Source organism: Symphodus melops (genome assembly GCF_947650265.1).
Source record: "Symphodus melops genome assembly, chromosome: 18".
NCBI classification, from domain to species: domain Eukaryota; kingdom Metazoa; phylum Chordata; class Actinopteri; order Labriformes; family Labridae; genus Symphodus; species Symphodus melops.
In genome coordinates this window covers 9,647,169-9,659,488 of record NC_136708.1, presented here as the reverse complement: position 1 = coordinate 9,659,488, position 12,320 = coordinate 9,647,169, and the positions used below count along the sequence as shown (strand labels likewise).

The 12,320-nt window shown below is 39.8% G+C and overlaps 1 protein-coding gene across 1 annotated transcript; it reads left to right on the top strand.

Annotated features, from left to right (window-relative positions):
* The first annotated feature begins 1,943 nt into the window (after nt 1-1,943).
* Nucleotides 1,944-7,912, top strand: LOC306839821 (coagulation factor XI-like). Its single transcript, XM_079368728.1, has 9 exons — nt 1,944-2,169; nt 2,303-2,460; nt 2,713-2,822; nt 2,918-3,080; nt 3,424-3,542; nt 3,638-3,770; nt 4,652-4,758; nt 6,766-6,925; nt 7,773-7,912. Exons 2-9 carry the CDS (start codon nt 2,372-2,374, stop codon nt 7,897-7,899), a joined length of 1,008 nt encoding a protein of 335 aa, XP_079224854.1. The 5' UTR covers nt 1,944-2,169; nt 2,303-2,371; the 3' UTR covers nt 7,900-7,912.
* The last annotated feature ends 4,408 nt before the right edge of the window (nt 7,913-12,320 follow it).

The following is a 12,320-nucleotide window of genomic DNA, read 5'->3' as shown; positions in this document are numbered from 1 at the left end:
ATCTACTATATAGTTAGTAAGACATGGTATACTTGTATACTGGAGTTAGTATTTCTTAGCTGGACACTGTAAACCAAGCCCCCATATAAAATTGGTTTGTTTATATCCACGTTTATGGAATGTATTCCTGCACTGTAATTGTTTGTGCAATAACAGTTGCTGTGTTTATGGTAAGCCCAACTAAAAGAGTATTTGGCATTAAAGGCCAGATAATATGTATATATTTCAGGAATTCCCAGTCCCACTTGCCTTTAACAACTTTCTACGATCCTAAACCCATAAGTGAACAATAAAAGTTATGCTGATGTTGTAAAATAAAGTGAAGTACCCTATATTCCTTTTATTTACCTTGTGGATACAAACACTGGTCAGAAGGCACGGGGGAAAGATGTTTAGATGAGCTATTTGTAGTCCATTTTTTAAAATTTTTATTTTCACCATATCAGACCAACGTCATGAACTTCTGCTGCAGCCCAGTGGAAATGCGGTCAGATTGTCGGAGCAAAGTGATCACCTTTCCCTGAGAATGAATTCTCCTAAACCTTGAGATTAACCATGAGGTTAAGGAGAATTCGCCTCATGACATGTTCTACTGGGTTAAGGTAAACAGGGTAGAGAAAGGGCATAGGAGGGATAGTCAAAATCCACCCTTGGTGTTCCAACCAGATAGATACTGAAGGCATCATTAAACTCTTTACTCTGCACCTACGAAGCCTCCTCAGCTCTTGAGGTTAAACTATGGAAGTAGGGGGGAGTGGGTTGCCACTGCTTTTATAAGCTGGCCTGAGTCATGGGGATCCCTGTGGGTTCACCTTGGGCCTCCTCCAATGAAGATACAAAATTCAGACTCCCCTTTTCTCACACCAAGGTGTTAGATGCTATTTTGGGTGCCGTTTTTCCACCAAGCGGTCTGGTATGGATCAGTACAGTTTGCTTTGGTTTGGGAAAGCTGTTTGTGTTTCCACCCTATTTTGTAGGCGTGTGTAGCCGGATACAGCTGGTTTATTGTGTGTGGATACTTTTGATTCCCACTCCATTGATGCATGTCTACAAGTCCTATTTTTACATGTACATGTATTCAGGGCATTCATGTGAGAAGCACGTCTCTTAATAACAGAATGTAAAACAGAATTTTCCTCAGGTATTAATAAAGTATGTTAAATTACATTTAAATAATAATAAAAAGTCTTAGCCTAACTGTACATCCACAGGGTCGGTCCAAAAAGGGAACATTAGGGTCCTGTCAGGTGAAGGATGTCACTCTCGATGTCACATCCCCGAGTTAAGTGTTCAGTTTTATTTCTGTTTCCCTCATGTATCATGTCCGGTGTTTGTGTTTTACTTTGTTACTTACCCTGTGTCTCGTTTCAGGTCTGTTGGCTGCATGCCCTTCCCCCAGTGTTTCCCGGTCTGCTGATTACCTGATGTGTCTCACCTGTGTTTTGTTAACTCCACCCCCTGTTCAGTATTTAATGTCTGCCTTCCCCTCACTCTGTGTCAGTTTGTCTTGTGTCTTAGTAGCAGCGTTACCAGTATTCTTCTGTTTAGCCTTCTTTGTTCTGACCTTGTATGTTTTTTGACTTCTGATTCCTACCTGCCGTTTTTGTACCTCTGCCTGATTGGATTGATAACCGTGTACCGAGCCCTGCTTGTATTAAACGGATCGAGAAACTGCTTCTGCCTTTTGAGTCGTGGGTTTGGGTCTCTTTACCTGTTCGTGACACTCGGAGGCTTTGGAACCAATGTTCTAGGCTTGAATGTGTTATTGTGTCACATGGATGACTGAAGTCAATCCAAGCATAGAGAAAAAGGAGCAAAGTCCTCACAGATTCAATTGGGGTATCTACATTTTGCAATTCTTGTTCCCTACCAAATATGCTACACCAACAAGCTTGTGAGTCTGTTTGACTTGATTATATAAATCGGTTGTGGGGAGCCAACCAGGTTACGTGTCAACAGCAGCTGTGCAAATAGATCAGATATACAAATCCAGGGGTTCAAGCTCTTGTTTTCCCATACTTTGGCCATTCTGAAGCTACTTGGCATCTCCCCACATGTTTGTGACTCAAAAGGCTTTTTCGCCTGTGAGTCTCATCAACACTACGAGAATGAGAACTTATTTGATTTTGATGGTTATGCTCTCCATGTGCAGCCACTGTCTCAGTTCAGGTAGCACACATTAAGTACATTAACACTAAAAGTTGTGTCTTAGTGTAAATGATATCCCTTTCTGTATATGTGTAATACCATTCATTATGTGTAGTTATTTTTTGAGCATTTTGTAAGTGTCTTTTTTCTCCAGAGTGTAATGCAGAGTTTCAGGAGAACGAGGATTTCCAAGGACTAGATATGCAACACCTCTACTCTCCAGATGCTGAGCACTGTCAGCACCTTTGCACCCAGCACCCCATCTGCAAGTTTTTTTACATTTGTTCGGTCAGACTGGACCAGAGATGACAGGTAAGAAACTAGCAATTAAGTATCAAAAGTACACGACTGTTATGTTTTTTCTTGTAATGTGCAGAATACATTTCATTGTCTTGAAATCTCAAAGTTGCAGTATGAAAGATATAGTTATTAATTTGTTTTAGCTAAAACTTTCAAGCCTCCTACCTCCTTTTCTTGACTGACTTTGTAAAAGTGAGGTTTCATTTCATAATTCCATAATACACAAACCCACAACAGGAACGCATACTGCCCCTCTCTCCACAGGCACTTCTACTGCTACCTGAAGACCTCTTTCTCTGGAGTGCCAAATAAGAGGACTCCACTGCTGGGCGTTACATCAGGCTTCTCTCTAAAACCCTGCAACCCAGTCCCTCGTATGTTCACCACAGATTAAAATAAGGACATATTGTGAGTGGGTCTACATGATGACATTTGCCCTCTTTTTTTTATCTCTTTGTGTGTCTTCTAGAGCCCTGTCTGTCTAAGGTGTACCAGAATGTCGACTTCTTTGGTGCAGACTACAAGACACTTTTCACAGCTGACTATGAGAGTTGTCAGAGAGCCTGCACACATGACCCATCCTGTCAGTTCTTCACTTTTGTCAATGATGACTTCACACCACAAACTATCAGGTACACAGGATTCTGTTATAATGCAATGAACATCAAACACAATATATTGTATATTCTACAATATAGGTAAAGTAATATGCATTTGTGAAAACATGGAGCATAGAGTTGATCACAGTGGTCAGCAAATTCAAGTCAAAGTCAAGTCAAGAAGTGCCACAATGAATGATATGGAAACAAATCATACATGTGCATGTTTTTAAGCTAAACGAAAAGCAAATTGAATGTAATGTAGTAATGTATGTAATGTTTTATGTAGTACTTTCATGTTTCAGGTTATTAAGTTCAATTCAACAACCGTAACCTTGTTGTGGTATGTTATGTTATTTTGTGCGGTTCTTTTAAGGTACAAGTGTCACCTCAAATTCAGCTGGACAATCCCCAGGACACCTATTGTGGAAGGAACGGCCGGTGTTGTGTCTGGATTCTCCCACAAAACACAAATGGGTCCAGACTTTGACACAGGTACACAACAAGTCACTGAAACGTATAATTAAAACAAAAGCTCATTGTATTCTCATTTTGCATTTCATCTTATATTTTTCCCACGTTTTGTTCAGCTTGTCAGGGCAAACTTTTTCAGAACACTGCCATCCCAGAAAACCACCTCGTGGCTCTGTCTGCTTCCTCTGCTGAACACTGTCAGATGCTGTGCTCTGCCCATCCATCCTGCACCTACTTCTCTTTTGTCCAGTAGGGTTTGTTTGTCATACGTCTTTTTCAAATATGAAGAAAATTATCAAATCAAATCAAATCAAACTTTATTTATAAAGCGCTTTTCATACTTTTAAAAGTAGCACAAAGTGCTTTACATGTTAACATCACATTAAAATCACATTAAAATCATTCCCACCCTCCCCCCATCCCCCACGCATACAGACAGTATCACACTCACAGTCATACTCACAGTCACCCCACGCTCCAACACACACGCGCAGACCTAAACACATACACACACATGCACACACACCAGCATCAATGATATGGGCAGAAGGCTGAGTACGGATGAACCAGGTAAGTAAACGCCAAAGAGGAGCCGTCTGCATCGAGAGCGGCAGATCGGCCGCGGCCATCAGGGGCACCATCACAGGGTGCCCAGGGGAGGCGGGGCCGGGACCCCTGACCTCCACCCAGACACCGCAGGACGGCGCCCAGGCAGCCACAGCCCTCCACCGCTCCCGACACAGAGGGCTCCCTCGGAGGAAAGACTGGCAAGAGACGTAAAATACATAAAACTTTTAAAATGAGGCCAAACAATAAACTGAATAAAGCTAAAACCAATAGAATGATGGTAAGATATAAGTAAACATAAAATGCTAAAATCATAACAGATAAAATGAATAAATATTATTTAAAAGCTAGACTAAAAAGGTGGGTCTTGAGCCTGCTCTTAAAAATATGAGCGTTCTCTGCGGCCCTGAGGTCCTCCGGCAGGCTGTTCCAGAGGCGAGGGCCGTAAAAACTGAAGGACGCCTCGCCGTGGGTGTGTGTCCTGACTTAATTCATATTGTCATTTTTTGTCAAATTTCTTCTGTACTTTTATTAAAAGGCATGTATCTATTTTGTTTATGTAGTGAAAGCTTCACATGTTACCTGAAGAGTAACGTCAATGAAATGGTGATCAGTGCTACAGCAGGAGTCACCTCTGGATTGCCAGAACGCTTCTGTCAGCTAGATAACAGTAAGTACCACCAATCAACATTCACACGAGGTGTTTAAGGACAAATCAGTTTTGCAGACTTTTTGAAGAAAAGTTGAAAGTCGTGGCACTTAAATCAACCACTTTCCACCCTGCACCTCGCTTAAAGGGAGAATGCACATTTTTGATCGAGTAGATGTCGCCCATGAGCACCAGCATGAAACCAAACCAATTTCTGTTTGGCTGCAACTCTGTTATACTAATGGTATGTACAATTCCTCTCTTTCCTCCAGCTACACACCTGCAATCCTCCTTTACTCAAGATTGCACAGGGTTAACTTTAAAAAATAACGCATTTGTACAGCAGGAGGCCGTCTTACACACACCATCCTAGTTGCTCTCCCAGGCGAACAAACTCCTCACACACTCCTGCTCTCAGGCAGTGCCTGCTGAGACTGTCGTTTATAGGATGGAGAATCAGACACAGACTAACATGTGTATGACCACTTACCTCCTCTGGAAACATTATGCCGGTAAATATCCAATGTTTCAGGGGTGATGTTGGTGCTCGTTTGCGTACAAGCAAGCAACAGGTTACTGGTGCAGTTCGCCTTACATTCATGCGATATCGCTACAAACAGTACTTTTTGAAATTTACATGTGGCACCTTTCAGCCCAAGCGATGGACACAATTGGCTTTGGCTTGAGATGCCAAATGCCTGGTGCCTGCATTGTTGTGTTAGCAGGCTAATGTTAGCACACTTAGATTGTAGCTTCACATTGCATATAAATTGGCAGAGAGTGACTGTGATCTAAAAATTCTTACTTGACACTCAAATACGAAGTCAGTAGGCTGTTATTCTTCCTTTTTATAGGCCTTGAATACAATAGCTTATATATATATATATATATATATATATATATATATATATATATATATATATATATATATTTACACTGTCGCTCTGTGTATAACTTGGGGTGCTGGATAGTTTTGTTTTGACTCCAGCCTTTTTGTTTTATCAAAGGTCTCTCTGGCAGTCTTTCCCTTTCGTTTCGTGTTTTCTGCGTCTCTTGGACAATTTTGGTGTCAGCTGGTTGGCAGCAGTGGTTTAGTTACAATTTTTTGGTTCATTATTTACTTTAGGAAACCTGTTGTGGCTCCAGACAGATGCCTGGGTTTTCTCCCTCCTCTCCAATCTCTTTTTTGCAATTTAGTGGTTATCCTTCTGGGCTACATTGACTTTGAGACACCCCTGGGTTTGCACTAGCGTCCCAGTGCCCTCTAGTCTTTACAGATTCATATTATAATAGCCCTTTTATTGTCAGTTATTACGATCACAAAAGTCTTCTTCCTGTCTCTAGCTCCATTCCACTCTCTTGGTGACTTGACTTATAGCTGTCCACTAATGAGTGTGGTTCTACTCAAGGTTTCTGCATATTTCAAGAGAGCTTTGCTTTGCCATTGTACAAAGTCCTTTTTTTTTTTTTTTTTTTTGGATTGAGTTTTTTTTCTGTAAATGATTGCATGAAAAATATGGTCTGAACCACTATATACGTTTACTGGGATATCTTTAATAGCTTTATAAAAATAAAAGATTAACAGCAATCGGACAGAAGCCTAAAAACATGAACATGAATGTTAAATCTTTGTATTATAAACAGACAACTTTCACTGAACAAAAATTAAATAACTTTAATGATTCAATAAATTAATGATTAGCGTCAGATCTCAAGACGCTTCACTTCTGAAGTGATCCTTCAATTTTAAATTTTCGGAGGTGAGGTCAAAAATCTCATAGAACTTTAACCAAGACCAGTTTATATTATATACATATTTTTGATCCAGCTTTACATTTCTACGACTTTGGCGACTGAGAACCTTCACATAAAAAAACAGAGCTTTGTTTCCTCAAGTTGGTCAATTGCATACATAAATAAGTAAACGCTCTCTATTTAGATTCCGTCAGGATGAACCTTTGATTTTTTGATATTTAATAGTTTACATAAACCGCAGAAGAATATCACCATTCTTCTCTCTACAAACAGGCTGGGTAAAGGTACCGCTGGAAGATGTTGATTTCAATAGTGATGGCCTTCTCGTTGAGCTGATGGATGATGCAGAAGCGTGTCAGAAGAACTGTTCTGAGGATGCCAACTGCCAGTTCTACTCTTACGTCACTGAACGCTTTCATGACCCTGACTACTGGTACAGTATTTGTTTATGCATGATGCACTCAAATGTGATTTAAAAACTACAACCTTCCGCATCTTTTTCCTGCTTCGATAAGTATATGACACCCTTCCAACCCCTTTTTGGAATTTGCACAAACATGCACAGGTGGGGAATGAAGGGAGACTGATTGAACAGGTCATGTGGAGGGTCGAGGAACAATGGCACACATATACTGGCTAGTTGGAAGACCTCACTAAGCCAGGGGAGATACAGGTGGCGCGACAACAAGATCATCAGGGTACTCGCCAAGATCTCAGAGTGGAAGAGACAAAGTAGACATCATAACCATCTATAAATCTTTAAATGCCATGAGGGAAGGGGAGAAACCAGCCTTCGCCAAGAAGACCAAGAAGAGCCACCTGCAGACGCCCTATGAATTGCAGGTGAGGTTGGACCTGGGAAAGAAGCTTCACCTCCTGAGGTCATCCAAACACCCCTGAGGCCTGATGTGGTCGAAAGAAGATCCTCCTGATTGAACTAATAATGGTCCTATGGTAAGATGGATGGGAGGAGGCATCCAAGAAGAAAGCTACCAAAATACTATGACTTAGTACAGGTAAAAGGGTGGCAGGCCTGGCTTTGAAGTGCTTTCCCTGTGTAGTTTGTATGGAACACACTTGCAGCCCTAGGAATAGTTGGAAGAGAGAGAAGGGCAGCTGTTCGCGTGGCAGCATAGAGGTCTCCTAGAGTGAGCTGGAAACCAGGGGAAGAAAGATTTTTGTCTGCCGTTATGTCTTCGCTTGTTGAACCTGACAAATGTTTTATTAAAATGCTCACACACATTGGAAAACATCAACATTTATTGTGAATTTGTTTTTAGGCACCGCTGCTATCTCAAGCGCGTCATCACTATGCCTTCTCCTCCTAAAGTTGCTAAGCTTGCAAATGTTTCAGGCTTCACCCTGAAGAACTGTCAGAGTGCTTTACAAGCACTTACAGCTGTCTAAATCAAATAAAAATAATAAATATGAATAAAGAAACGTACTCTCGTTTGTCTGCCTGAACTGTTGAAAAGTGATACAATATACAATATTAGCCTGTAACAGACAACATGATTTGATATGGGTTAGTGCATCTTGTCTGAGGGATTTTAAGTGCACATACATACTACCGTAAATTCCGGACTATAAGCCGCTACTTTTTTCTCACACTTCGAGCACTGCGGCTTCTACTCCGGTGCGGCTAATGCATGGATTTTTTATGAGCTTGTGCCGCAAAAACATTTGACTTCGTCACGTCGGATCTTAATATCAGTCATTTTGCGCTTCATGCACGCACCCTCATGATGGAAAACACACGGAGAAATACATATGATGCAGCTTTCAAGTTAAAGGCGATCCACCTGGCTGTCAAAGAAGCTAACAGAGCTGCTGCACGTTAAGATGACACTGACAGCGACAACAGAGACTGAGGAAGTGAGTAATGAAGTCATTCTGAGGCAGTGAATGGATGGACTTTTTCTTGTGAAATATATTACGGTCATCTTTTTCATCAGCCGTGTTACAGACACCGTCGGCTAGGCTTCGTATTGTAACGGTTCATGTCGTAAAGTCAGTAGTTGATCATGTGTTCATAATTCCGATTATGTGGAGAGTCAGTGAATGCACCAGCGAGAACGTGTTGAGTGGCTGTATGAGAGAACGCTGGGGGAGAGAGTTGGATTGTTACGGCAAGTTATGTGTTGTTCTCTGCTGTAAACGGCGTGGTCACAGCCGACAGTGATCGGGTTATTAAAAGTTATTATTTGAACGCTCTCGTCGTCCTTTAACGTCCGTACGGACGCTACAGTATTTGCGGATGTTACCGGTAGCCTACGTCTGTGTAAATAGCTCTTGTTATAGCGTGGACACCTGCGGCTTATAATCAAGTGCGGCTTATATATGTACAAATACATTTATTTACTTATTTTTAGCCGGTGCGGCTTATATCCAGGTGCGCTCAATAGTACGGAATTTACGGTATATTATATTTTGAAATAAATTGGTGCCTACTGTATAGTTAGTAAGACATAGCAAACTTAAGTTAGTATTTTTTAGATCGATACTATAAACCAAGCCCCAGTATAAAATTGGGTTGTTCATATCCATATTTATGGCATGTATATACCTGCACTAGAATTGTTTATAATGAACATACCTAAATAATACATGTTGATCATAATTACATTATGAAGGATGCTTTTACTTTTCTTTAGAAAACCATGTGGGATTGATGATGGCAGCAAAGCTCTTTCATAATAGTTCATCTTTGTTTCTGCATTTGCACACTTTTGACAGCAGGGGTCAGTAACCATATGTTGTGATAATTCTACTTTGTGTGTGCAATGAATCCTAAAGTTATTCTAGATTTGTTTTTCCATCAATAACATTTGACTGAAACGCTCAATGCATCTCTAAACATCCTACATCACTGATACAAACTGTCACAGCTGTGTCTTCTCTCCTTGCTGTGGCCAGTGTGCTCATCATGGCTTCAGTCAAAGTCAATCCAGCCTTAGCCCTCTAGTCATCTATACAAGAAACACACCAAACAGATGTAACATTTTCAACATAGTTTGCTTTAAAAATCTAAAGCCATACAATTCAGGTTCTTGAAGCTGTAATGGTCTGAGGACAAAGGACATTTTCACGTCTGTGGTTCACAAACATCAACAGTAGAGTTAGTCCAAATCAAACCATTAATATAGTTATGCCAACCCTAATAAGTATGACCTTGTTGTCAGCTATAAAGAGACAGCTGGTTCACTGTGTGGATACCTTTGATTACGCTTCAAAACTCAGTGTGCTCCTAGAGTGAAAATGTTGTCTCATGTCATTTACAAGATGACATAGCGTGTTCAGCAATATTTATTTTCTTTTCTGTTTATTTGATTTTATTTCCATTTACGAGCCTTGAGGGGTGGTGGGTGGGTATATATATATATATATATATATATATATATATATATATATATATATATATATATATATATATATATATACATTTTATTGTTTTTTCTTTTATTGTCTTTGTGTCTATGTTCGACAATTGTATGTTTGTTCATGGAAAACTGCAAAATAAAGTCTAAAAAAAAAAAGAGAAATATTTTTTTTCATAAACATTTTAAGAATTTACATATTTAGGACACATAGACAGGAAACTGCTTCATACAAAACTGGTCCCCAGTAGCTACCTGCATCTACAGAATATTATGAAATCGTCAAAAAGAAAAAAGAAAAAAAATTGACGGGAATTGTTTAAAAACATACATGTGCCTGAAGCCTTCAGGGCTTCTCCTAGTTCTCTTACACATTGGAAACTGCATGGGGAAAAATTGGATATGGAATGAATCAATTTCCCTAAGGCTGTTGTATAGAAAAGACAATGTATCATTTTAGTCCCGGTAAAGTCATGCAGAAGTGAAAGGAACTCGTCAATGTGTGTCTTGCTGATTACTTGTCATGATCGTGTGTTGCAACTGAACAATACTGAACAAGTTTGGGAAATTTTAAACCACCTAAACCACCTTTAGTGTGTGTGCAGCAGGGAGTTCACAGCAGCATATCATAAAGCTTTGTAGAGATTGTAACAGTCAGAATATTGGTAGCAGCGCCACAGGGCAGTGTCTGTTAAGTGTGTGTGTGAGAGGTTTTTTTCTATGCTGATCAAAAAACAACAACAGCGTTGCAAGATATACAACATAAACATCTTGCACCTTTCTCTAACTATTACAGTCTAATAAATTCCCCGAAATAATTACGCCTTCCCTTTTGAAAAGATCTGTTCTTCTTCGTCTCCTTACTAAGGTGTATTCATAATTATTTTCAACATGAAGTCATTTCTGTTCAGGCCTTGACGCAAACCAGTTGCTAAATGAGTAAACAGTCAGTCACAAAGAAGTTCATAAGTACAAATGTGCCAACTGATAAAATAAAGCTTTGGTCAGCTCTCTTTGACTGTTGTTGTGCATGAGCCATTGAAACCCAGTCAATGTGATGTTTGACATTCTGATAGTGAGATGTGATTTATATTTCTACTTGACATTTGTGTGTATGTTCATCTGTTTTCCCCTTTAGCATGAAATGTAGAGCTTCAAGTAAAAAAAGTTATGCTATGTGAGATCCATGCTGAGAGCCGACTGTGTTACCTTCTGCCAGGCTTCATAAATAAGATATTTTAAATATGTGATTATCAAAAACATACAAGGAGCATACTTCACATTTTTACAACATCAGCATCACGTTCATGGTTTACCTTTGAGTTTAAGATTGTTTAAAGTTGTTTCAGGCATATTATTGCCTCCAGTTTTGCCTCCACAATCTGACAGTAGACAGACCCTTCTATCCGGGATGTATTGGCTCATGTTAGGACCTATTGTTCAGCAGGCAGATACCTCAGTCAAGTAGCCAGGCTCATGTTATTGACGCACCAACTCAGATGTGATCAGTAAACTACTACAAAACGTCACCCTGCATGTAAAAAATGTAATAACTTAACATTTGAAAGGTGCAGTATACGAACTGGCCGCATCCATCTTCGTTTTTTTGGGGGGGGAGGTTTTATGTCCTTGTTGGTTTTGATATGGAGGTACACGCAAAGTGATGTTTTAATGTTGCAAAGCATTGTTGGCCTTGACATTTTCTGAAGGGATAAATCTAAACCATACTGCACAAAACCTTTAAGTTAACCTTTAAGTTAAGTTTTCCACTGAATGACTTCAAGGGTTTAGTACCACCGACTGAAAAGTCTGCAGTCCTGTTTCTTACTTCTGTTAGTAGATACATCTACTGTTTTGTTGCCCGTGGGAACAGAACTCAAAATAAGTTTTCTGTCAAAGCTTGCAAAATAATGTCTGGTTAGCAAAAAGCTATTTCAAAGGTAAAGCAAAAATGATCTTATTTTTAGTTCATTGGCACACACAAAAAAATGATTTTCAGCATGTTTTTTATTTAATCATTTTCCCAGCAGTTAATTTCAAATGTATAGCAGGGTCCATAAATGGATTCCTTAAGTTTAAAACATAATTTAGGCAGTTTTAATGTCACAAAACGGTAGCAATAATGAATAAGAAGAAAATATTCTTTAACAGGGGTGAACAACTGGTGGCCCCTTGGCCCTGCAGACCCCCTGCCCTCGCACAATGCCGACAGCAAGATTATTTCTTGAAATCAGTGAATTGCAAACATGAAACAACAGCTGTTAATCATATCTATGAGACATCATGGGTTGGCGGAGGTTAGTGACAGAGGTTAGTGACAGAGGTTAGTGACGTGAGTCTGCCGCGGTCAAACTACAGTTTTCAGAAAAGGGACTACAAAAACCATGTAAAAATCTTATTGTTTTGTTTTGTCATTTCTGATCATGGTGTTTCCAGTATTATTTTGTCATT

Coding starts and splice junctions, on each gene's coding strand:
- LOC306839821 (XM_079368728.1), top strand. CDS start 2,372: ATGCTGAGCACTGTCAGCACCTTTGCACCCAGCACCCCATCTGCAAGT. Junction 2,823..2,917: donor ACCCTGCAACCCAGTCCCTC/GTATGTTCACCA, acceptor TGTGTCTTCTAG/AGCCCTGTCTGTCTAAGGTG. Junction 4,759..6,765: donor CTTCTGTCAGCTAGATAACA/GTAAGTACCACC, acceptor CTCTACAAACAG/GCTGGGTAAAGGTACCGCTG.